This window comes from Stegostoma tigrinum, chromosome 10 (genome assembly GCF_030684315.1).
Source record: "Stegostoma tigrinum isolate sSteTig4 chromosome 10, sSteTig4.hap1, whole genome shotgun sequence".
In the NCBI taxonomy this organism is placed as follows: Eukaryota; Metazoa; Chordata; class Chondrichthyes; order Orectolobiformes; family Stegostomatidae; genus Stegostoma; species Stegostoma tigrinum.
Window position 1 is genome coordinate 74887725 of NC_081363.1, and position 23259 is coordinate 74910983.

Sequence of the window (23259 nt, forward strand, 5' to 3'; positions counted from 1 at the left end):
CTCTCCCCAGGTTTGGTGCATTAATGATCACCATCGCAGGGATGAAATTGCTTCGATCTTCTTACAGCAGTCCTACGTACCAATATGTAACTGTTGTTTTCACTGTGCTGTTCTTCACTTTTGATTACAAAACTTTTTCAGAGACTTTGCTTTTGGACCTTTTCTTCATGTCTATACTGTTCAGTAAGGTATGTTATAAGAACAAAAATACAAGTGGCTGATGTAAAATAAACACTTTGTTTAGCTCTTTGTCAAGACTAGAAAGATCAGCAGAGAGACAGATGTTGCACAGTTCAGATTTTACATATGTTACATGTATCATATATTGAACGATAACAGTTAATTTCGGGTGAAATCTAGTTGCCTTTTACGTACTGACTGCTGTGTTCATATGACTTGCAAAACTTGCAGTAGGGTGTCTTGTTTGGCTATCCTTGCAGGCCTCCTGAGACACCAAGTGATTGAAATCGGTGCATTCTGCAACATGGTTTAGTGGACAGGTTGATGTGATGTGTTCAGTTGTCGGAACTGATGGCCATAGTCACACTTCATGCCATCCATTTATGGTGGCTCCATCAGCTTTGCAGCATTTGGATTTGGTGAAACATTAACCACTGCCCTCAACGTATTGCTGCTGTAGAGTTGTTGATAGGGTGGTCATTCTTTATGCTGTATATGTCTCATGATTCAACTTCACCTTTTGAATATTCCCAACAAAATGTCTCAGTGCCTTCCCAACTGAGCCTTCTGTGTTTTTGACAGTCACAAGCCATGTACTCCTGTAAGTTGGCAGGGATGTTTGACCTCTTCCAGGCTTTGAGGACATCCCTAATATGATCCTGCTGTTCTCCTGAAAGTCTCCTGACACAAACAAATTTTGAGTAGACCGGTTACTTTAGGAATCTATCGTCAGGCATACAAAATATGTGTCCAACCAAGCAGAGCCACTTTTAAATGATTAGTGCCTTGATGCTTGGCACATTGCCTTAGAAGTGAACACTGCTGACAGATCACTTTCCTTGCCACAAGATCTGCAGGATTTTGAGATTGTTCGAGTCTCTGAGGTAAACCCTGGACCTTATGATTGGGTTTGAAACACTGGGTCCTCAAGTTCTCTTCTCACCATTCAATTGAAGGCTGAATAGGCAAATTGAAGATGCTGATTAAATTTATTGTCTTTGCCAGTCTTTGCAAGAGAATGCTACCAAGAAATGTTCCACATTTTCTAAGATTTTCATCTTTGATCCTAATTGTCAATAGAATTGGTGCTGTGAAGCTGATGAGCCTTAGTTTCCTAGAAGCTTAGTGAAAGGCTCTCTTTTTCATGTGTTTCAGGGAAGAAGTCACCAGTGACCTGAAGCTAAGTGTCTCATTGAGCTTTGTGAGCAAGTGTCTTTTGCATACAGAAGCTCATTGACTAAGTTGAAGTGATTTTAATTTTGGATTGAAGGAGGTATAGACTGAACAATTTCCAGCTGTTTTGTAGATTATCTACACAATTGTGGGTAGTATGCTAGAGTTGAGATGTAATACTGTAACTGAGAAGTGGAGAGTTTATTCAATTACTCAAAGTTGTTTGAACCCAGTTTTCATCAAATGCCTGTGGTGTTTCTGTTGGTGAGGACACAGCTTGTGTGTTTTCATGGTGCAAGTACATGTTGGTGGTAACAAATTTGAGATCATCCCAAGTTTTGTGAGAATACTGTTAAACCTTTGTGGTTAACAAGGTCAGACAATTTTATGGTGTCAGAAAAGACCTCAGACATTCTGAGACTTTGCTGCTCAGTAAAGATCTGTTGTGCTTCTCAATGGGAGAGACTATACTGTGACTCTTGAAGGAGTTTTTTGCTGCTACAGAGGTGGTTTAGGGTGATGCTTGCAACAATCTTCCCCGTAGCAGATCACAAGGAGACCTCTCTGTAGTTAATGCAATCAGACTCGTCCTCCTGCTTAAATAAATTCAGGATCGCCACAGCATCTCTCACTCCCCCAGGATGAGCTCCTATCCCATGATGAGGAGTAAGAGGTTGTGCAGTCTTGCCAGGAGTACATTTCAGAATTTCAGCAGAAATCGTGCCAGCTGCAGTTGCCTTGATGATGCCAGCTGCATAAATATTAGCTGCAGTTTCCCAGAATGATTGTAAGTGCTTTTCTGATAGATTTTTCACGTCTTCAGTATTACTCATATTTTTATTTAATCTCTTGGAGTGCAATGGCAAAACACAGATGACTAGTGAGGCAAAATGAGACAGAACCACAAATCAGAGAGAGTGGACTTAAGCATCCTTGGTCCTGAGCACATGAAACATTTAGATACACATTCATGATCTTCATGTGACAGCTGAAGTTCTGTGAGGCATACACTAGAGGAAATATTGCTAGGTGAAGTGTTAACTAAGGAAATAAAATGCAATAACTTAGTAATACTATCATGGAATCAAGTCATCAAAACCATCATCAAACTAAATCTTTTAGCAATCCAACTTCAATCAGTATTCTATTCAAATGTAACATGAAAGTAAAGAGTGCTAATGTATACACTTAATATTTTTCTTTTTGATTTTAGTTGTGGGAACTTTTCTACAAATTAAGATTTGTCTACACCTACATTGCTCCTTGGCAAATCACATGGGGATCGGCGTTCCATGCTTTTGCTCAACCCTTTGCTGTACCTCGTATCCTGTACTCATAATTTAGGAATTATTACTGTTGTTTGTATCTCTATTTGCTGCACTATTTACTGCACTTGCAACACAGGATTTTGTCGACATCTGCCTGTCAGTTTTGAGAGTTAAGTATTAGCTGTGAACTTGGGCTAGCCTAATGCTCAAAGAGTAGTTACCCTCCTATTGTAATAAAAACCTAAACGAGAGCAGCAGCTCAACAATAATAAAACACTCAAATGACATTAGATGAAATCTAATCGCAAAGGCAATTAATGTTATTGCACAGTAGTGTTACAGTACCATTTATTTTAAAAGATAAGGTACTCAGAGTAGTTCCTGTGTTTTGTGATCTCCATTACAGATTATTATCAGATTAACAGCTTTTAAGCGTAAACTATAATCTGGTATCCCATGCTGAACTTAACTCTTGTCAGTTAGACAATTTACATTGGTAGCTTTGTGTTCATAGAACGCCATCAATACTGTTTTGTGAAAATCAACCAGTTAAAATTTCTCCTTGGGTCTGGCAGCATCTGTGGAGGACAAAACAGTTAATGTTTCGGGTCCGGTGACCCTTGCTCAGAACTGCAGTTGGTCTGGATTTTTTTGCTCCTGATTTACAGCATCCACAGTTCTTTTGGTTAAAATTTCTTCTTATCCATTTACAGGATGAGGGTATCACTGGCTAGGCCAACATTTATTGCCGTTCCCTAGTTGCCCAAAGGGCGGTTAGGCGTCAGCCTCATTGCTGTGGGTCTGGAGTTACATGTAGTCTAGGCAATTTCCTTCCCTAAAGGGCATTAGTGAACAGAGAGGTTTTTCTGACCATTGACAGTGGTTTCATGATCATCATTAGACTCCTAATTCAAGACTTCTGTTGACTTCAGATTTCACCATCTGCCCTGGTGGTTTTCGAACCTGGGTGCCCTGAACATTACCTAGGTCTTTGGATCAACAATCTGGCTATAATGAGCGTCTAGATATAGCACTCGGGGTGAATGGGATCAAAGGTTTTACGGAGAAAGCATGATTAGGCCATTAAGTTCAATGATCAGCTATGATTGTGAAGAATGGCAGAGCAGCATCGAAGGGCTGAATGGCCTTCCCTGCTCCTATCTTCTGCGTCTCTGTGTATCATTTATATCGGCTAAAAGCTGAATTGCAGAGGGAAATCATTTTAACATGTCCATGATAAGTATTTGAGCCAACATTTGACATAGTTATTAGCACAATGTATAGCACAACTGCAATCCAGTTACAGACAGCTGGCCGTGTTGAACGATAGTGCTCCATAGTCTATTTCAAATCAGTAGTAAAGATTCCATGTACACAAAACTTGGAAGAAATAATGGCATGGGTGTGTGAACTCATTTAGTACTTTCAGTGGTATTTCTTGAAAGGATGGAACTGATCAATTTCTTGTGGCCGTTGTTGTTTGCTTGTTTTACATTGTTCTTGGAGAAATTAAGAAACTGAACGCTGTGTACTAAGGTACCATTCCAGCAGATGCAGTGACGTTGTTAATACAACAGGAAGCCAAGTCTGAAGGGGTGCAGCTGTTGGACAAATAGAAAATGCCTCAAGAGAGGGTTTGATGGTGTATGCCATCATTCCAAGGGGTTTCACTGTAGTGTGTGGTGGTGTTATGATTTTTTTATTCCTTAACATGCCTTTCTTTAGATTCAGCCATGTTGTTCATCCAGGCAGTGGTATCAGCTTTATTCTCAACTCCTTTAAACCCATTCCTTGGAAGTGCAATATTCATTACTTCATATGTACGCCCAGTCAAGTTCTGGGAAAGAGACTACAAGTAAGTGCATTGAACATTGTGTATTAATAAATTTAACACATGTTGGTAAAAGAAATATACTATTTAAAAAATACAAGCAATTTTCTCTTTGATACATCTTAAATTGCCATTTTTCTTCACTTGGTCACATTGGGATTCTTGTTATCAACACTAGGTAATGCCAACAGTACATTAGCATCTAGTTTAAGAAGTTAACATTTACTATCCATAGGGCAGAAATTTTGTCACAGGAAAATTAATGAATTCTCATTTCAGGCATGCAGTGTCTACATTAGACATTTGCAAAACAAGAATAACACAGTTAGATACAAATATAACACCCTTTTCTCTAAAGTAGTACCTCATCTGACATACTAGATGAGAGCACTGTATCCTTTACCCCGTTCCCCCATCTTTCCTGTAAATTAAGTGAGATTGCATAATCTAAGAATTAAAGGACTATGTTGTTCTGTTAAAATGTAACCACCAGGCACTGCATTGCAACTATTCAACCTTGTATTTTCTTGGCACCTATAGCTGGCAGGCAGAAGAGACATCTCAAAGTAGATTTGAAGCCTGATATCAGAAATGAAAGGCTAGTTTCTACTCCCTTCACCTCTTACCCACCAGATTCCTTCCAGTGCCATTCTATTACCAGCCCCTGGAGTCTGTGTCATTATCACTTAATTGCTTTATACCTTCTCTCTTTCCCTCTCAAGTAGCAGCTAGCGTTCCATTGGGCTGAGATTATGATTTCTGAGCTGGGTGGGTGGAGCACTTGTGAAACTGAGCTCCCATTCTTGGCAGTCTCTGATTAATTTAATGTGTGTCATTGCTGACTTTTGCAATTTTAACTTTGTGTGCTGCAGAATTCTGTGTTAAAACTTCACTTTGTCTTGTAGCACCAAGCGGGTGGATCATTCAAACACCAGATTAGCTTCTCAACTTGACAGAAACCCAGGTAAGATATGATGGGCTTTCTAGAAACTATTATATTACATAAATGTAAATCAAGCAGAAGCTTCTTCACGGCAATTGAATTATACCTTAATCTTCAAGTTTACATAGTCTATCCTCATTCTCTCAGCCCTGGTATTAGCCTGAAGCTCCACGTGAAAATTGATGTGAATGATGAAGATGTTAACTACTGGCTGAAGACCTGGTGGGAGCCCTATAAAGTTGTAGTGTATTGGATACTTAAGTAGCTGACTTTAGGCCGTACCCTGGATTAAGGATCCTGGCACGATTACTGAATTCTGCTGACCAGTCGGAAGCCGTAAACTCTTCTTTTCCATCAGCATTCACTGGGAGTGGTGACAGCTTCCAGTGGTCCACTCACCAGAGGCCCAGGATCACTGAGGGACCAATATGACTGAGGGCAGGATGTGAGTTGGGGCTTTGTGGGTGGGGTGGTGGGAGGCAAGGGAGTGACTTTCAGCAGAGCCACCCCTTCTAATGCCTGACAATGACCATACCCCACTCAGACACCCATAAGCAAACTCGACAGGATTTGCTCTTCAAACTTCAGGCATTGTGACTCTTGGACAGATGGATGAAGCCACTAAGCAGGCCTCAGTTAGCATTCATGGGGAAGGCCATCCATAAGCCTCTCACGCTGGACTTTATTGGATGGAGCCACGAAAGTGGTGAGGGTCCCCCATGCTCTTCCACCTGATTAAATGCCTCCCACCTCCAAACAGCAGAAAAGATACCTTTGAATTTTGCCCAATGTTTATTTCTTAAACCCTCTTTTAACTTGCCACTGTTTGCACACCTATCACTGACTTTGCCCTTTGTAAATATGCTCACTTCAGATGGGGAATCAGTCTGAGCTTTTTTTCAAGATAGAATTATAAAGTATTCAGAATTGATCTTCATCTCAGTTCAGCTCAACTACATGTGTCAGTCATTTTTCATTTTGTACTGATACTTGTACTGCTCACTAGAACTAATGTGTTATTGAAAGCTTCAGTGGAGCAAATGCTTCGATGTTGCCAATTTGCCAAATAAAATTGGTGGAATTCATCTGAGTACAATACAACTTTGCAGAACTCATAAATACTCTAAGTGATGCAGTGCAACTGTGCAGTGACCATCCCTTTTTACCCCAAAAGTCATACTGGTATTGCACCAGTGTCAACAATGCTACACTGCACAAGGTATCTTAGGCAAATTAATTTATGGGAGATTCAATTGGAATCAGCAGATATTAATAATATTATATGGTGATTAAAAGCTTTAAACGATACAGTAGGGTAGAAAAATAGGAAATAATTTTGAATAATGGATGAATCAAGAATGCAATGACATAATCTTAAAATTTAGAAGTAAAGGTTGCTTAGGAGGTAGATCAGGACACATTTTCCATAAAAGCGATCATGGGAAACTGGATTTTCTCTGGTAACCAGAGAGGTTGTTGAGTTGGAAAATTGAAGTTTTCACTTCTAGCAGTACTAGATTTACGGAGAGATGTGGAGCAACAGCACACACTCTCTCCAACATAATATTTCTTTTGTGTTGCTCAGAGCTACTTTTTGTGATGCTTCTGTGATGTTTTATTTTACCACAGACATTTGGGTGGATTTCATGCCTATTCATAATTAATGTTTTCCAATTTCACTTAATACCTCGCCCTCACCATCACCATTTCCAATCTTGTTAAATTATCAAACTAGTTGACTGACTTTCAATCCTGGCAAGAAAAAATGTCCTCCACTTACGTATTGAGAGAACCAAAGCCATTGCCTACTATACTCCAAACTCTATTCCCTAGCTATTGACTCCATCTCTTGCCCTGGCAGCTGACTTCAGTTTCACCAGTTTGTTCGCAGACCATTGAGCCATGCCAACACTTTGGCCAGCTATTTTCAAATCAGCAACATTTCCTGACTCCACCTTTGCCTCAGCCCAAGCCTCCATTCGTACCTTCATTACCTCCAGAGTTGATTGCTTAAACACACTGCATTAAACACACATATTTCCCTCTGTAAACATGAGATCACCCAAAGCTTTGCTTTGCATGCCCTAACTCTTACCCTCTTTATGCGTTGCCCTTGCACTTCCATTTAATCAATATCTTAACCTTAAAATGCTCATCCATGTTTTTGAATCTCATATAGCCTATCTTTGTAATCTCCTGTCTAATTCTCTAAGTTAGAGTCTTATAGAGTCACAGATCTGTACAACATAGAAACAGGCCCTTTGGTCCAGCTTGTCCATTCCTGCCAAATATCCTAGATAAGTGTAATCCCATTTGCCAGCATTTGGCCCATTATCCCTGTAAACCCTTCCTATTCATGTACCCATCCAGATGCCTTTTAAATGTTGTAATTGTACCAGCCTCCACCACCACCAGCTCATTCCATACACATACCACCCTTTGTGTGGAAAATGTTGTCTCTTGGATCTCTATTAAATCTTCCCCTCTCACCTTAATCCTACGCCATCTAGAGTTCAAATCCCCCACCCTCGGGAAAAGACCTTGTCTGTTCCCCCTGTCCATGCCCGTCATGATCTCATCAGCCTTTATAAGGTCAACCCTCAGCCTCCAACAAAGTAGCCCCAGCCTATACAGCCTCTCCTTATAGCTCAAATCCTTTAACCCAGGCCACATCCTTAAAATCTTATCTGAACCCTTTCAAGTTTCACAACATCCTTCCTCCAGCAGGAAAACCAGAATTGCACACGTCTGCATTTAATTCCTCTATGATGGGTGACTGAACTTTTTGTGCATACTAAATTATCCTGCTTGTCAATACATATGCTTCTTGAGAGTATAGAAACATTAAATAAAAATAGCATTTGGCAAATCTTGGCACATCCAATTTAAAAATGTTGTACAAGTCTATTAAACAGCATTTCCGAGTTTTTAATGAATTTGGATGTAAAAGTAAAGTCCCCATAGTCCCAGGAGATCATAGGGCTGCTCCTTCATTAAAGAGAGACAACGGGGGGTGAATTCACCCTGAAGATTGTCATGCCTCAGGTGAGGGATGAGGTTGAAGAGATGGGACCTTCATAGTGACCTCCGCTGCTAACGACACTTAAGCCTGTGCTACTGGTGTCACGGTTGCAAACTAGCCATCTAGTCAGCTGAACTGTGTACTGTTATTTATATTGTGATCATATGATGTATGTTTCACAATATTTGGACAGGCAAAAATATCCCTTATTATTCACAGTGGGATGTGTTGAGGGTTTGATGGTGCAATTCAGCCTGCATGTTGAGGTTTGCCATTCTTAACAATGGAAAATCTCTGGCTGTCACTTTGCCATGCAGTTATGGCCTGTACAATGCTGGATGTTGTGTTATCACAAAAGCAATGAAAAAAAACTAGTTTTTACATTACTTATTTATAATCGCCAGTTCATATTCCTATAAGTAACCTACAATAAGCAGTTCAGTACAGTACCTCTATAAAGAACATTGAATGTTGCAGTTCATCACGTTTTTATCTCCCTTCGGATTTAGCCCAGTCTAATTCGTTGAAAGACCCTTTACTCTGAAGCCTATTAAGGCCTCAACTGTAATGAATTTGAACAGTTTCATTACAATTTCTAGTGAGTAATGCAGTCAGCAAAGTGCTGATAGCTAACCTCAGGCCATAAAGATTACAGGTGCAGGAAATGAGAAAATTAGATTAAGTTGTGCTCTTGTGAGAATAGAGTTAAGATGCATTTGAGGAGGTGAATATAGAGAGTGTTCTGTCCCATATTGTATCTGACCATCTAATGGTTTATCATGAATGGAGTTTCTTGGTTTGAGTACAACAGCATAATGGTAATGTTGCATGGTTAGTAACCCAGTCAGGCCTAGAATAATAGTATAGAGACGTAGCTCAGATCCCAACTCATCAGTTAGAGTCAGTGGGGCAAGCGGCCTCTTTCTATATCCTAACGACTCCATGATATAGAACATAGAACATAGAACAGTACAGCACAGAACAGGCCCTTCAGCCCACAATGTTGTGCCGACCATTGATCCTCATGGATGCACCCTCAAATTTCTGTGACCATATGCATGTCCAGCAGTCTCTTAAATGACCCCAATGACCTTTCTTCCACAACTGCTGCTGGCAACGCATTCCATGCTCTCACAACTCTCTGCGTAAAGAACCTGCCTCTGACATCCCCTCTATACTTTCCACCAACCAGCTTAAAACTATGACCCCTCGTGCTAGCCATTTCTGCCCTGGGAAATAGTCTCTGGCTATCGACTCTATCTATGCCTCTCATTATCTTGTATACCTCAATTAGGTCCCCTCTCCTCCTCCTTTTCTCCAATGAAAAGAGACCGAGCTCAGTCAACCTCTCTTCATAAGATAAGCCCTCCAGTCCAGGCAGCATCCTGGTAAACCTCCTCTGAACCCTCTCCAAAGCATCCACATCTTTCCTATAATAGGGCGCCCAGAACTGGACGCAGTATTCCAAGTGCGGTCTAACCAAAGTTTTATAGAGCTGCAACAAGATCTCACGACTCTTAAACTCAATCCCCCTGTTAATGAAAGCCAAAACACCATATGCTTTCTTAACAACCCTGTCCACTTGGGTGGCCGTTTTAAGGGATCTATGTATCTGCACACCAAGATCCCTCTGTTCCTCCACGCTGCCAAGAATCCTATCCTTATCTGCTTATTATGGTTTCAGCTCTCACATCTGTACTTGTTGGTTCTGTCCAAATCCCACTTTCTGATTGCCTCATGACATCCAATAGTCTGAAGTCATAAATTGTTCAATTATGATCCTGTTACCTCATTTCTGTGTAGTTGCTTTGCTGTACTCAACATGTCCACCTATTGCATCTAGTACAAGATTTATTTCTATAGGACTTTAACAGAGTTTCCCTATGTAGTTCAGCTTTTAGCTGTCTGATCATTGTCTTCAGCCAAAATTCTCCCTTCGCACTTTTGCATTATCACCTCCTAAGTACATAAAGATTAATCATCTGTTTACTGTAATATCTCATATACATGCTGCACCACTGATGTCTGAGGTCATTTTAATAGTAAAGCAGATGATGCTTAACTGTGCATGTCCAGTGTATTTTTTTAAATTCTTGACCGCCACCATTTTATTGGACGACTTTGACATCTGCACTCTTTGGGTAAACCTTGTCTTCCAACAACTAAATATTAAGATAATCAAGATTATTGCCTTCAGCCTCATCCAGAAATCATACTACTTTGTCATTTTCTTCAGTCAAACCAGGTTGTTGGTAACCTTGGCACCGGCTTAGCCCCAAGTTGAGTTAATTAACTTGTAGTGTACTGCAATGCAAAGACTTCTTGCTTCTATGTTCCCAGCGTCATCTCTGTCTCCCACCTCACCACCTCTGCATGACCAGATTGACTAATCCAGCGTTGTCCTTGCAGGCTGTACATCCTCCACCTCCCATGAACTCCAGTCTGCTCAAAATACTTCATATATTCGACTGAGTCCTCATTGGTAGTTAATCTCTCTTGTACGTGTAAAGTATCTAGCTTTAAATCACTAAATGGCTGATGCACATTGTGGCTCCCTTTTTTTTCCAAGTGCTATATTACTCCAAACTCCTCTTTTACTTGAATGCTTTTATTCGTGCTTCTTTAGTCACTAGTATTCCCCATTAACAACTATTCACCCTCCCAGCCTGATTGTTAGCAACTCCTTTGTCTGTCCAACTGTCTTTTCTCTCTCTTTGGGCTCTTTCCTATCGTTTACTCCCTACCCTACCCAGCTCCCTATTTTCTGCATATTTCCAGCCACCATCAGTTCTGAGGAAGGGTCACCGGACCTGAAACGTTAATTCTTTTTTTGTTCACTTCCACAGATGCTGCCAGACCTGCTGAGCTTTTCCAGCAACTTTGTTTTTGTTGTTTTTATACATCTCTGCTTTATGTGTTCACTATTGCCTGACCTGCCACTTTGATACTAATCTTTGGAAAGACATCTCTTGACCCAAGACTTGACTTTCCTAATTTCTCCCTTCTGCCCAGTGTAGCCTTTTATCCTTGTTCATTTCTGAAATATTTGGCAAAAAGTTAAGGCTTTGTCTTATTGGTGATGTCAAAGATCAAACTGTAGTCTCTGAAACTTACAAGGGAGTTCTTTTAGTCTCCTTCCTAACATTGCTTTGTCAGCACTTGATTAACTAGTCATTCATCTTTTAGCTTCTTGTGAGGCCTATAAAATGGTTGCGAGATTTTTTCTGTGCAGTATATATTCCTCTTATTCATCATGATTCACCGTATGAAATGTACTATGAAGATTTCTGAAAAATGTAGTCAGCTGACATATAAAATTCAAAGCTTTTGTTTGATCAGGCCACTGGAAGACATGCCAACAGTGATTTTCCTCCACCTGTGTTATAAATCAGTCTTGGAAGTGCTTCTGGCTGTGAGGAACAAAAGCACTGATATTTGTCCTGATTATGCTCTAATACAACCAACATTTTTGTTACGGGCGACTGCTACTCCAGAAATGGCAAATTTCCTGTTACCACACTTAATAATGACCATTCGGAACAGCCTTTATAATCCTCCCATTGGGTGTTGAGCTTTGCTTCTGCTAAAACAAGTTAATCTTGAGGTGTGCAGGTTTGAATTTGCATGGATCTTGGAATCCATGGATTGCCACAATTCAAAAGCAGTTCCAACAGACCAGTAAGGTGTACGCTTACATTTCCTGTCCTCTATGAACTCTATTCCAAATCTTAATCATGCTGTCATTGGGAGCAGGAGAGAGACGTTGATACATCAGCAAGGAAAGTAGCAGACATAGTTCAATGTAGAAAAATGTAGATTAGGAATAAGGAACAGAAGAACACCTTAAATGCTAAAATCTTACATAGAATAGAGATACAGAGGAGGGGTCTTAAAATTTTTTAGAAGGCTTTGATTTGGTTTTTGGGAGCTGTATTTCCATTCTCGCTAACTCACGCTGTTACAATATAACGTTATTTTCTGTATTGGGTTTGATGTGGATGTTATGCCTGGCACAGTAGTAGAATTATAAGAAGTAATCAACATCCTCAATAATTATAACCCTTCCATTGAAAGACAGAACCACATCTAACAAGGAAAGCACTAAATTCCTAGATATCTCAGTGTTGAAGCTGGCACGTGACAATAGGTAATTTGGTAAAATGGTAAGTTAAGTTATTTTCAAAATAACTAACCCACACAAGTCCATTCCTCCAACACGTCTTCGGTAGATTGGTGAGGTCACAGTTCGTGCATTTCTATTGAATATGCACAAAGCTGGAACATTTTACCAGGCAGTTAACACCTTCTTTACTAACTCTCAGATGCAGTCTCTAACTTAAATTTAGCAGCTAACACAATATTCTTTACAATATCATGCAACATATTTAACCCCATATATTAGCTTCTGAACACATGCAGTTTTGAGCTAGGAATTCTGTGCTCATTTGCAAGGAATTTATTATCTCAATGATTTCAAGTTTTCCCAACTCCCAGTTAGCTGATTGTCTTTGTGGACTGGTTAAAAACTGTTCTTTCTCCTTTGCACCCTGGTTCAGGCTCGTTCTATTCACCAGCCTCTTCCCAGTTAAGGCCATCCTCTGCTCTTCCCACACTCCATTACAGCTTCCAGTTCTCCCCTCCTTAGGCCCATTGCCTTCTCCACTCATGGACACATCTCCTCCTTCATCATGCTACTTTGCAGCCTTCTCCTTTGCCCCTCTTGCATACTCCCTCTGGCCACTTACTGCCTCTTCCTTCACTGTCTTTTAGGCTTGTCTTCTTCTTCCTGTTTAGTTTCCTATCCTTCCTGCTCCAACTCTCTTATGACCTCCCCAAGCCTCCTCGTGGCTGTCTCCCCTTAACTGGTCTCTGGAAACCTCCTTCGAACACCCGAGGGTCCTCCAACCAATTTCCCTGCATTCTTGTTCTCTTTGCTTTGTAAATTCTTCATTCTCTGTCCCCCCTTCTCGCTCAGCCATCTTCTCCCAACCCCCTTGCAGTCTCCTCTGACTTGATCCCCCACAACCTTCCCAGTCCCCTCATTCTTCATGTAGCCTCCTTTTCTCAGCAGTATGTTTGTACCGCTGCCTGCACCCAGCACCCGCAACCACCTTCTCCACGTCCTCCCATGCAGCTGACTTCTCTGGCATCCCCTACCAGCAATTACACAGGAGACAGCACTCTGTGACTGTAGGAGCGTGGCCTCATCAACTATCTCCCATGTGCAGGAGCACCGTCTCTCAGATAGTCTCTGTCAATTCTTTTTACAGTTATCCTGGGGGCTTTGGACACAGATATGAGATCTGCCCCTCGTCTGTTTGTGCCTTGGTTTAGAGTGACTGCATTTGCCAATATCTGGGTTGTTAAAGGTGATCCTGTAAACATATAACAGATAACAAGAAATTGTATTCATAATAGTACTTTCATGATGGATGGCACAAAGATCTAGAAGTTCTCAAATGAAGCAAATCAAATCCTTGGCAGGTAGGTAATGTTGAGTTTCATTAAGGTACTGTTAAATTCTGACACGCCGTTTCAGGTAACTTATTATTGGAAGGATATAAGAACAAATAGAAAAAGTGCATAACAGTTTGAAAAGAATGTTTCCAGAGAGAGGCTGCTATTGGTTTGATGAAAGGCTTGAAAACTTAAGGGTTTTTGTCAAGTTTAAGGAGTAACCTGATAAATGTGTTCAAGATTGTGAAGAGTTTCGAAAGAATAGTAGGCACCAAAAATTATTTGCAACTGACAAGGGTACACAAAAATAGTTAATCTGGGAACGTTCTTCAAACTTCCCATCAACAGGTGATTAGAAAATGAAATTAGCTGCCAAGTTATTGAAGCAAAGCACATCAAAATAATTAAGTAATTACTTAAAGCAGAGGAATATTAAGGAGAATGATGAATGAGCAGAAAATTGGCATTATTACCAGGAGGTTCACATGGAGAAGAACACTTTCATAGATGTGAATGCCAAATGTCCACTTTCTGTGCAGGAGAGGGACAGTCAGGATAAGAGGTTACTCTGCAGCCAGCCCACATTCATCTCCTGACGTTCCACTTCACTGAAGTAGTGGCAGGTGGATTGGGATGAATCACTTGGTCAGATGCCTGGGTCCTCTGCAAATACGAAATAAAACATTATAAGGAGAAAGAAAACAAAATTCTCACTTGAGTAAAACCAACTTCATGTTCTTTTATTCACTTGTGAGACATGGGCATTGCTGGCTCAGCCAGCATTTATTGCCCATCTCTAGGATTACCTGTTGCAAACTCAAATGCCTATGAAAATACAGCAAATGTGCACACAAAGTAGTTTGCTTAACTAAGACGTCCTTCGGTGAGAAAATCCATTTGTAAGGGAGTTACAAGAAACCAAGTAGATTATGAAATTCCCTCACTTGTGGATGTGCCTAAAGCACAGGGCAGCTCACTACATTCTCAAGGATAACTCTCTGAAGCTTTAACCCAAACACTATGGTTACTGTTTTCATTTAAGTGGACACAGCAACATAGTACTGATGCTTAAACATTTATTTCCAACACCAGAGGATATTATTGAGATCCAATACAATGCCACGGTATCTAAACAAAATAACACTTGGATAATCGGATATCAGTTCCTCATCATAGTCTAACTTGTGAACAGCACTCAAGTTCGTTCATCTTTACAGTTCAAGAGTCAGGATCATTACCGGTGGGGAAATGCTGTCGTCTGGTGATTAACAATACAGTGATGTTAGAATCATTATGGATTTGAAGTACATTCCTAAACCCAAGACAGATCTCATAATCTAACCATTTAATGGTGTGTTTTCACTTTTTGTAGGTTCAGATGACAACAATTTGAATTCCATCTTTTATGAGCATTTGACAAGATCTCTGCAGCACAGTCTTTGTGGGGACCTGATGTTGGGACGCTGGGGCAACTTCAGTACTGGGGATTGCTTCATTCTCGCTTCTGACTACCTCAACGCACTGGTTCATCTCATAGAAATAGGAAATGGCTTGGTCACGTACCAACTCCGGGGCCTGGAGTTCAGAGGTGAGGGTCAATTCCAACCAATTTCTGAATGGAAAGTTTAAAAATTCTAAGAGTTTCTGCCTTCTCCTCTAAATTGGCGCACACCTGTCTGTTCTATTAATTTATCCTTTCTTTTAAAAGAAAACTTTAAATTGTGTCAACTTTATGTGAAATGAATATTGTAATTTTTTTTCCGAATCTTTAGGAACTACTTTTTATGCATGGGGTAAAGTGGCGTATGTTTTTTTTTCTCTTTTTATTTCTTTATTCTTTTGATTTGCTCGTAGTAAGGGCACAGTTCCTTTGATTATGAAATCCTTCTTGTACCAGTTGCTCCTAATTTAGAACATGCAAGCTTCAGTAAGCTACTTAATAATGGAAGAAGGGATGGGATAATAAAGGTGCGATTGCTGTTGTCCTCATCTTCTCACAAATTAATGTATATACATGCAAACATACCTTCCATCTTATAGTTGTTGAATAACAATTAAGAGTGGAAACTCTTGCTGCCTGTTTCACAATTTCTGCAACAAGGTCCTGCGAACATCAATGAGTGACCAGACTGTCTCCTTTAATGATGAATAAATATTGACCAGGACACAGTGAGAACATTGCTGCACCTTGTCAAATTGTGTTGTGCACTGTTTTACGTTCAGTCTGGGAGGAAAGACTGTGTCTTATTTTAATATTCATTCAAAAACTGGTACCTGTTAAAGTTGATTAGTCCCTCAGTACTACACAGAAATGACCATCTACATAGGTCCAGAATTTGAGATGAGAATTAACAGAGAAGCTAATAGTGCTTCGTATTATAAAGGAGAAAATTGGATACCCCCTCCTAATGTGAGCACGTTTATCGTATTTATGCACACTTCCACATCTAGCTGTCAAAATGATATTTAGGGTGGAGCCGCAATCCCTCAAAAAAATTTAAGGTTGGTGACTTTTTTAATAATTGACAATTGCGTATTATATAGCACCTTTAACATAATGAAATGACTCAAAGCATTTCACAAGGGAATTGTACAAAACGTATGATACAAGCCACAAGGTGATATTATATCAGATGATCAAAAGCATGTTAGAAGTGATAGGTTTTAATGTGCACCCCAAAGGAACAATGAAAGATGGCAAATCCGAAAGGTATATTGGTTATTCCCAGAGCTTGAGCTTGGCCTATGCAAATGAAAGAACAGCCATCAATAGTGATACAATTAAAATAAGGAATTCACAAAGGCTAGAATCTAAGCAGAACAGATCTTCCACGTTATTCTAGGGATAGAGAAGATTGCATTGACAGGGAATGGTCATGCAATAGAGGGATTTGAAAACGAGGATAAGAATTTTTAAATCAGGGCATTGCATGACTGGGAGCCAGTGTAGATCAGCGAGCGCAGAGATATTTGGAGAACATGACATTCTGCCAGTTAAGTTAAGATGTAGGTAGAACTGTTTTGGATTACTCGAACCGCCCAAAGGGGGAAAAAGGCATGAAAACCTATCTAAGTGTGTATTGGAATAGTTGAGTTTAAAGATAATGAAGGCATGAATGAGAATTTCAGCGACAGGTGTGCTGAGACAGTGATATAGAAGTTACTGAAGTAGAATTACGTAGCCTTGGTGATGGCATGAAAATGGCATTTGAAGCTCATCTTTGAATAGCGTGCACACGAAAGTTGTGAAATCTTGCCTAACCTCAGAAGGTTGCTGGGGAAAGGGCTGGATTTTATACCATGCGAAGGGATTTTGAAGCAAAGGCTGAAGATAATGTTTATTTGATGAAAGTTTCTTCCCATCCAGTAGAAACAAAAGCGTGCGTCAACATCTGGAGAGTGAAGAGCTATTATTGTAATTGTTGTTAACTATCTAAGCTAATACACAAGGCCATTATTATAAGATGGAGGCCAGAAGTTGAAGTTGGATGTTTGGCAGTTTAATGGGAATAAAACTAAGGGAAGTAAGTCTCGAGGACAAAGTTATCTCAGGGAGGGCATGACAAATAAAAAGAGAAACAAGAAAAAGATGAAAGTTCAGGGCTTAGGGAGGGGCCGCATGAAAAGTGATCGAGCCAGATGGGCCAATCAAAGGCAAGGAAATGTTGGAGGCAGCCTTTCGGCTCACCTTAATTTAAGTGACAAAGAAGAACTCCTTGCACGTAGAAACTAAGGAAGTAGGGAGAGTGGTTTGAGAAGATGGCTTTTAGTAGAGAAAAGAATCAGATGGCTATCTTTGCATTCCAGGATGATCCAGAATGCTGAGCAGTTTTAGGAGATGACGTCTGATTGGGCAGATCTGTGGCAGATGGAGCTTAATCATGATAAATGTGGGGTGATGTACTTTGGAAGAAGAAATAAGACAAGGGAGTACTCAAGGATAATGGGAACTACACATCCTGGAGAATCTGAGATAACAAAGTGTGGAGCTGGATGAACACAGCAGGCCAAGCTGCATCTTAGGAGCACAAAAGCTGTTGTTTTGGGCCGAGATGAAGGGTCTAGGCCTGAAACATCAGCTTTTGTGCTCCTAAGATGCTGCTTGGCCTGCTGTGTTCATCCAGCTCCACACTTTGTTATCAAGGGAGTACGCAATACTAGGAAGCTCAGAAGCAGAGGGATCCTCGGATGCTTGTTGACAGATCCCTGAAGCTGGCAGGACAATGTAATCAGATAGGTAAGACTGCAGTTTTAGAAGGCATACAGAACGGTTGCCTTTATCAGTTGTGGCATGGATTATAAGAGCAGGGAGGTTGTTTTGAAGCTGTACAGAACTTTGGTTGGGCCACAGCTGCAGTACTGTATTTAGTTCTGGTCACTACACTATAGGACGGATATGATTGCACTAGAAGGGAAGCAAAGGAGACTGACCAAGTATTTCAGTTATGAAAAAGTGCTGGGTAAGCTCAAGAGATAACAAAGCGTCGAGCTGGATGAACACAGCAGGTCAAGCAGCATCAGAGGAGCAGGAAGGCTGACATTTCGGGCCTAGACCCTTCCTCCAGAAATGGGGAAGGGGAAGGGGGTTCTGAAATAAGTAGGGAGAGAGGGGGAAGTGGAAAGAAGATGGATAGAGAAGAAGATAGGTGGAGAGGAGACAGACCAGTTAAAGAGGCGGAGATGGAGCAAGTAAAGGTGAGTGTATGTAGGGAGGAGATAGGTCAGTCTAGGGAGGACAGACAGGTCGAGGGGGTGGGATGAGGTTAGTAGATAGGAGATGGGGTTGGGGTTTGAGGTGGGAGGAGTGGATAGGTGGGAGGAAGGACAGGTTAGGGAGGTGGGGACAAGCTGGGCTTGTTTTGGGAAGCACTGGTGGGAGGGGAGATTTCGAAGTGTGTGAACTTCACAAGCTTCAAAATCTCCCCTCCCCGAACCGTATCCCAAAATTAGCCCAGCTATCTCCTCCCTACCTACACTCACCTTTACTGGCTCCATCCCCGCCGCTTTGACTGGTCTGTCTCCTCTCCACCTATCTTCTCCTCTCCACCTTCTATCTGCCTCCCTGTCTCTCCCTATTTAATTCAGAACCCCCTCCCCCATTTCTGAAGAAGGCTGTCGGCCCGAAACGTCAGCTTTCCTGCTCCTCGGCCTGCTGTGTTCATCCAGCTCTACACCTTGTTATCTCAGATTGTCTCGCATCTGCAGTTCCTACTATCTCTGGGTAAGCTCAGTTTGTTTTCTTTGGAGCAGAGAAGATGGCAGGGTTGGAGTGCATGATAGAGATGTATAAGATTGTGAGGGACATGGACAGGATGAATAGAAAGCAGCCATTCCCTCAGTCCAAGGTTCAAGGACAAGAGGGCATACATTTAAAGAAAAAGCCAGGAGGCTTAGAGGGATTTGAGGAAAACGTTTTTTACACCCTGAGGGTGGTGGAGGTCTGGAATGCACTGCCGGGGAGATTAGTTGAGGTGGGAAACCTTACAACCTTTAAGTAGTACTTGGATGAGCACTTGAAATATCATAACATCCAAGGCACAAGCCACTAGTGTGGAAGAGAAAATAGGAACTGCGGATGCTGGAGAATCCGACATAACAAGGTGTAGAGCTGGATGAACACAGCAGGCCAAGCAGCTTCATAGGATCAGGAAGGCTGACGTTTCGGGCCTGGACCCTGCATCTGATCCTATGATGCTGCTTGGCCTGCTGTGTTCATCCAGCTCTACACCTTGTTATCTCACTCGTGTGGAATGCAGGGCTAGTGTACGTAGTAGTATATTTTTGGCAGTACAGATTTGATGGGCCAAAGGGTTTCTTCGGTAATTATATGATTCTGTGACTATCTGAATGCAAAACCTAATAGTGTTTTATGTGGTTCATTCTCATCTGAAGATGATTGGCAAAACCAGTTGTTCACCATAACCTTTCAAGCCTGCGACCCTCCGACTATAGGGAGGGAGTTATCAGCATGTGTGCTAATGTACAAATTAGGAGCAGGAGTAGGCCAGTTGGCCCATCGACCATGCTGTGCTGTTAAATAAGGTTACTCAACGTTCCCACCAACCCCTTTTCTGTTAAAAAAAATCAATCTGCTTCTGCTTTCACTATCTTTTGAGTAAAAGATTTCAAAGATATTCATCCCTCTGAGAAAATAAATGTTTTCATCTCTATCTTACATTGAATTGAATTAGTTTTATTGTCACATACAAGTGAGTAAGTGAAAAGCTTACAAGTTGCCATTTTCAGTGCCATCTGAGGTACAAAACAGAAAAATAAGGAAAACCAAGTTAAAAAGCTAACCATTATTTTTCAACTTTTTAGTGAGAAGAATTGCAAAGAAACACAATTAACAGCTTAACACCACAGTCAATAAGTGCCTAGCCTTGCTGGGCTAGCACTCCTGACAGTGGCTTGACTTCTCCCCTCACTGCCACCTCAGACTACCTGCTCTTGCTGCCCAGCAGCCCCTTAATTTTAAACAGTAATTACCGACATCCAGGCTGTGAAAATCCATCGGGATATTCTATGTTTCAACCAAGTTGCCTTTTGCTAATCGTAAGCCAATGCCTTGTGATCACGATTTGTACACCACATAGTGAGATTTTGCATGCATTTTGCATACAGGATAGAAGGATTACAGGTAACTTCGTTCTGTATTGTGAAAGTACCTGATTATAGACAATAGGTGCTGGAGTAGGCCATTCGGCCTTTCGAGCCAGCACCACCATTCATTATGATCATGGCTGATCATCCACAATCAGTATCCTGTTCCTGCCTTATCCCCATAACCCTTGATTCCACTATCTTTAAGAGCTCTGTCTATCTCTTTCTTGAAAGCATCCGGAGAGTTGGCCTCCACTGCCTTCTGGGGCAGAGCATTCCATATATCTACCACTCTCTGGGTGAAGAAGTTTTTCCTCAACTCTGTTCTAAATGGCCTACCCCTTATTTTTAAACTGTGTCCTCTGGTCCTGGACTCACCCATCAGCGGAAACATGCTTCCTGCCTCCAGAGTGTCCAATCCCTTAATAATCTTATACGTCTCAATCAGATCCCCTCTCATGCTCCTGAACTCAAGTGTATACAAGCCCAGTCGCTCCAATCTTTCAACATATACGCTGCACTCCCTCAATAGCAAGAATGTCCTTCCTCAAATTGGGAGACCAAAACTGCACACAATACTCCAGGTGCGGTCTCACCAGGGCCCTGTACAGCTGCAGAAGGACCTCTTTGCTCCTATACTCAATTCCTCTTGTTATGAAGGCCAGCATGCCATTAGCTTTCTTCACTACCTGCTGTACCTGCATGCTTGTTTTCATTGACTGATGTATAAGAACACCTAGATCTTGTTGTGCTTCCCCTTTACCTAACTTGACTCCATTGAGATAGCAATCTGCCTTCCTGTTCTTGCCACCAAAGTGTATAACCACACATTTATCCACATTAAACTGCATCTGCCATGCATCCGTCCACTCACCTGGCCTGCCCAAGTCACCCTGTATTCTAATAACATCCTCCTCACATTTCACGCTGCCATCCAACTTTGTGTCATCAGCAAATTTGCTAATATTACTTCTAATGCCTTCGTCTATATCATTAATATATATCGTAAACAGCTGCGGTCCCAGCACCGAACCTTGTGGTACCCCACTGGTCACTGCCTGCCATTCCGAAAGGGACCCATTTATCACTCTTTGCTTCCTGTCAGCCAGCCAATTTTCAATCCAACTCAGTATTTTGCCCCCAATACCATGTGCCCCAATTTTGTTCACCAATCTCCTATGCGGGACTTTATCAAAGACTTTCTGAAAGTCCAGGTACACTACATCCACTGGCTCTCCCTTATCCATCTTCATAGATACATCCTCAAAAAATTCCAGAAGATTAGTCAAGCACGATTTCCCCTTTGTAAATCCATGCTGACTCTGACCTATTCTGTTACTGCTATCCAAATTAGTCATAATTTCATCTTTTATAATTGACTCCAGCATCTTTCCCACCACTGACGTCAGGCTAACCGGTCTGTAATTTCCTGTTTTCTCTCTTCCTCCTTTCTTGAAACGTGGGACAACATTAGCCACCCTCCAATCCACAGGAACTGATCCTGAATCTATAGAACCTTGGAAAATAATTACCAACACGTCCACAATTTCTAGAGCCACCTCTTTAAGTACCCTGGAATGCAGACGATCAGGTCCGGAGGACTTATCAGCCTTCAGTTCTAACAGTCTATCCAACACCATTTCCTGCCGAATATAAATACCCTTCAGTTCGTCCATTACCCTCGGTCCTTCAGCCACTACTGCATCTGGGAGATTGCTTGTGTCTTCCCTGGTGAAGACAGATCCAAAGTACCTATTCAACTCATCTGCCATTTCCTTGTTCCCCATAATAAATTCACTGGTTTCTGACTTCAAGGGCCCAATTTTAGTCGTAACCATTTCTTTTCACATACCTAAAAAAGCTTTTACTATCCTCCTTTATATTTTTGGCCAGTTTTCCTTCATAGCTCATTTTTTCTCTGTGTATTGCCTTTTTAGTTATCCACTGTTGCTCTTTAAAAGCTTCCCAGTACTCTGGCTTCCCACTCATCTTTGCTATGTTATACTTCTCTTTTATTTTTGTACAGTCCTTAACTTGCCTCGTCAGCCACGGCTGCCCCCACCTCCCCATAGGATCTTTCATCCTCTTTGGTATGAACTGATCCTGCACCTTCTGCATTATATCCAGAAATACCTGCAATTGTTGATCCACTGCCATCCCTGCTAGGGTATTGTACCATAGGGTATTGTACCACTGCACTTTGGCCAGCTCCTCCCTCATAGCTCCATAGTTCCCTTTGTTCACCTGCAATACTGACACTTCCGATTCTCCCTTCTCCCTCTCAAACTGCAGATTAAAACTTGTCATATTATGGTCACTACCTCCTAATGGCTCCTTTACTTTAAGGTCCCTGATCAAATCCGGTTCGTTACACAACACCAGATCCAGAATTGCCTCCTCCCTGGTAGGCTCCAGTACAAGCTGTTCTAAGAATCCATCTCGGAGGCACTCTACAAACTCCCTTTCTTGAGGTCCAGTACCATCCTGATTCTCCCAGTCTACCCGCATGTTGAAATCTCCCATAACAACTGTAATGATACCTTTGTGACAGGCCAATTTCAACTCTTGATTCAACCTGCACCCTACCTCCTGACTACTGTTTGGGGGCCTGTAGATAATTCCCATTAGGGTCTTTCTACCCTTAGAATTTCTCAGCTCCATCCATACTGACTCTACATCTCCTGTCTCTGTGTCCCTCCTCGCAAGGGACCGAATATCATTCCTCACCAACAGGGCTACTCCACCCCCTCTGCCCACCAGTCTGTCCTTTCGATAGCACGTA

The 23259-nt window shown here is 41.5% G+C and overlaps 1 protein-coding gene across 4 annotated transcripts in view; it reads left to right on the top strand.

Moving 5' to 3' along the window:
- Positions 1-23259, top strand: part of pcnx1 (pecanex 1) — a 248492-nt gene that overhangs the window by 185421 nt on the left and 39812 nt on the right. For all 4 annotated transcript variants that reach the window (XM_048537155.2, XM_048537157.2, XM_048537158.2 and 1 more), the window contains 5 exons: positions 11-188; positions 2567-2675; positions 4347-4476; positions 5358-5416; positions 15247-15462. In XM_048537155.2, coding sequence (XP_048393112.1) covers positions 11-188; positions 2567-2675; positions 4347-4476; positions 5358-5416; positions 15247-15462 — 692 coding nt within the window. The remainder of the gene's footprint in view (positions 1-10; positions 189-2566; positions 2676-4346; positions 4477-5357; positions 5417-15246; positions 15463-23259) is intronic.